At 34.4% G+C, this 3743-nt stretch overlaps 1 protein-coding gene across 2 annotated transcripts; it reads left to right on the top strand.

Annotated features, from left to right (window-relative positions):
- Positions 1-359: 359 nt before the first annotated feature.
- On the top strand, positions 360-3275 carry LOC139892518 (zinc finger CCCH domain-containing protein 67-like). Of its 2 annotated transcripts, none has more exons than XM_071875626.1 (6): positions 360-976; positions 1106-1177; positions 1468-1587; positions 1662-1964; positions 2168-2470; positions 3000-3275. In XM_071875626.1, exons 1-6 carry the CDS (start codon positions 449-451, stop codon positions 3114-3116), a joined length of 1443 nt encoding a protein of 480 aa, XP_071731727.1. In that variant the 5' UTR covers positions 360-448; the 3' UTR covers positions 3117-3275. The 2 variants fall into 2 exon arrangements, with proteins under 2 accessions (XP_071731727.1, XP_071731728.1); XM_071875627.1 differs by having other exon boundaries at positions 1109-1177.
- The last annotated feature ends 468 nt before the right edge of the window (positions 3276-3743 follow it).

A 3743-nucleotide genomic window follows, 5' to 3' on the forward strand; every position in this document is an offset into this window, starting at 1 on the left:
ATGTCAAATTTAATCACATGTGATTGAAAGAAAAAAAATTGAAAAAAAAAAATTTCGAAAAAAAAATTGAAATTTTATTTTTTTCGAAAAAAAATTTTATTTTTTTCGGAAATAAATTTTTTTTTGAATTTTTTTTTTCGAATCACATGTGATTATCGCGCCACGTGTCGCAATCTAATTGGTCCCTTGAATCTCAACTTAAAAATTAGTCTCATTTGAATATTCCTCTCACTTAATACTTAAAACATATCATTAAATTATTTCTTTTAAACAAACGCTAATTTTAGGAGTCATTTTACTGGTTCATATTTAAACCTACTCTTTCACATACATACTCGTCTTCGCTCTTTTCTCTACAAACATAAACATCAAACAAACTGAAAACCCCCTTTTTTCTTCTGAAATTTTCATCAAAATTTTCATAAACTGAGATGTTGAGTTGGTAAAAATGGAGACACTTGAAACAAAATCACAACTCAATAATCAACCAATACACTCACAATCTGATCTATCATCTCGCAACACCGATGAAATCGTTTCATCTTTAGCTCAAGAACTCGAAACCCTAGTTTTTTCCAACTCTTCTGATCGAGATCTCGACACTCATTCGGATGGTTGGGAACAGGATCCGGATCAATGTAGTGGTTTAGAACAACAAAAGTTAGGGTACAGTGATGATTGGAAGGAACAAAATGAGAGTGAGTTTGTTGATGGTGATATGAGTAGTGATATTAGGGTTTATGACAGTAATGGTGATGAATGGAGGATTAATGATGAACATGATCCGGAAACTGAGGGTGAAATTGGTGGTGGTGGTGGTTCAGTTAGGGTTACAGATGATGTTGATGGTACAGTGAAAAGTTATCATTATCCTGTAAGACCTGATGCTGAAGACTGTTCTTATTATATTAGAACTGGGATGTGTAAGTTTGGATTACATTGCAAGTTTAATCATCCTCTGAGAAGGAGAAATCAGGTTTATTTTTAGTAGTTTATGAGTTAATTTAAAAGTAATAGTGTGCTATTTAGTAGTATACTAGTATATGTATGTTTAGTTTAAGTTAAAGAAAAAGTTCAGTTTTTGAAAAGTATTATATTTGTGTAGCAGCCTACTAAGGAGATAAAGATGCATAGGGAAGACAACATGGAGAGGCATGGGCAGCAGATTGAGTGCAAGGTTATACATTTACTATGTTTTATATATATTTATAGCATTTTTTATATGTTCAATTGGCTGTATTGTTTGTGTAGTTCTTCTAATCTGGTTTGTAGTTATTTATATCTGCATATCAGGCATATTTTGTGGCAAGTAGTGAGGCTATATACTTGTTAATATTAACCTTGATCTTTAGTACTAGTATATACAATATATTAATGTAACTTGATATGATATGAATGATATAATGATATATTGGTGGCTTGATGTGTTTGGTAACTTATTAAAAATTTGGCTTGAGTTTGCTGCAGTACTATTTATCAACTGGGGGTTGCAAGTATGGAAAATCTTGCAAATACAATCATACTAGAGTAAAGACTGTTGTAGCTCCAGTAGTGGAGTATAACTTTTTGGGCCTGCCAATCCGACTGGTATAATAGTTTGCAATCATAGTTGTGTTCAAGATCCATCTTGTTATTCTATGTTTGATTAAGTTATGTTGCAGGGAGAGAAAGAGTGTCCATACTACATGCGTAACGGGTCCTGCAAATACGGGCCAAACTGTAGGTTTAACCATCCTGATCCTACTGCTGTAGGAGGTGATACTAATACTCAAGCTCATGCTCATGGTCATGGGCCCACCACGTATGGGAATGATGGACCTGTTGTGTTACAAAGCCCACCCCAACCAAGTATGGGCTCATGGTCAGCTCCTAGAACACCTGACCCAAATGCTGCATTTGTACCCATGATGTACTCACCAACCCAAAACATGCCCCCACCAAATTCAGATTGGAATGGTTATCAGGTAAATTGCTAGATCAGGTTGTCTTTATTCCGGTTGAATGAATTTTATAGCTTCGCATATCATAAACTTTATCAATGTTAGATGTATGTTGTTTATAGTTTTCAATTAAAAAACTAAGTTTAGACGATGGTGGAGTATGTATAATATTAGGTTCAGACAGTTTATCTAACATTCTAACTTGTTTATGGTTTTGACTTGATGAGGCTACTGTTCCTGTTCCTGTTCCTGCTCCTGCTCATGTGTACCCGAGTTCCGAACGGGGCCTACCTATACCGCCAGCTTTCTTTCTGAACAATCCACCAAGTGATACCAACATGTACACACACCATCAACAACAGATGCCAGTTTCAGATTATCCAGAAAGACCCGGACAACCTGATTGCAGTTACTTTATGAAAACTGGAGATTGCAAATATAGAACAACCTGCAAGTTTAATCATCCTAAGAGTCGCAGCACCAGAAACACCCCATCTGTTTTGAGTGATAAAGGGTTGCCTTTAAGACCTGTAAGTATATTGTTATAATGCCTTAAAGTTATCTTGAAAACTATAGTCTTTGTGGAATGCACTGACATACAGAAATAGCAACGTCCTGTAAATTAAATGTTGTAGGCCGTATTAGGTAAATGGATTGTTTTGGTTGTGATATATCTCAACAAGCGAAATTAAGAAAAAAGAGTTGAAAATCACAGGGAGAAAAAATATACCGTGTACAAACTTTTATGCTACATGCAAAGAGTTAGAATATTGCTAAGGAGTTATAATTCTTTTAATCATAACTAAATACTGATACCTTTATCTTATGAATATAAATTTTTGATTTTTGATATGAACAACAATGAACTTGTGGGTCAAAGACTATACACGACCTGGCTCATTTCAATACGTACATGTTTAGTGTTTTCTTAATCTTGAGCGGTTCAACAAATTTTTTTATTTTATTTATTTTTTATTTTTTATTATATGCCCCAACTGTGTATGATATGTATGTTTCCATTCTTATACTATGCTTTTCCTGTTTCTGAATAACAATCAGGATCAGAGTATTTGCTCGCATTACAGTCGGTATGGCATATGCAAATACGGGCCTGCTTGTAAATATGATCATCCAGTAAATTATAGCAATTCAAGATCTTCAGGAGAAGGGTATTGACCAGATGGGCCACGGATACAACAATCTGTGTAACCAAGTGATGCTCTCAGATACAAGTTTAATGTTCACATGTGTTCGGACTATAACTTAAACCTTGAATTCTGTCTAGAAAACGTTGAATGATATCTGGATATGTTTAAATCTTGATTGTTTTATGCTGTTTCGGTCTTATGCTTGTGTTGTAGTTATAGTTGCTTCAGTTTTGTCCACACAAATTTTGATAACAACACACATGGCCTTTTTGGCTTTAGATTTGTGCAAGCTTTGGGTACAGCTTGGCTGGAAGATCGTTTTTCATAGTAGTATTCTTTTTAAGGAAAAATATGTCTTTTATGTGGTGATCCATACACCACCAATAACTTTTTTTGGACGGCTTTGCCCTTTATTATTTTTAAATTATTAAGCACACCTTTTAATTTCCCTTGTATCAAGATTCTTCCCAAATACTCCGTATATTTTAAAACTATCATTACCCATCCCCAATTCCCTGTCACCGTGTATATCAAAATTAATTACTAGGGGTATTTTTGTCATTTTACCTTTTTTTAAATTCTAATTAAATTTCACTACACCAACAAAGACCCCCACACTTTTTTCAAATATTTAAATCGACCCCCCAACTAGGAG

This window comes from Rutidosis leptorrhynchoides, chromosome 2 (genome assembly GCF_046630445.1).
Source record: "Rutidosis leptorrhynchoides isolate AG116_Rl617_1_P2 chromosome 2, CSIRO_AGI_Rlap_v1, whole genome shotgun sequence".
NCBI classification, from domain to species: domain Eukaryota; kingdom Viridiplantae; phylum Streptophyta; class Magnoliopsida; order Asterales; family Asteraceae; genus Rutidosis; species Rutidosis leptorrhynchoides.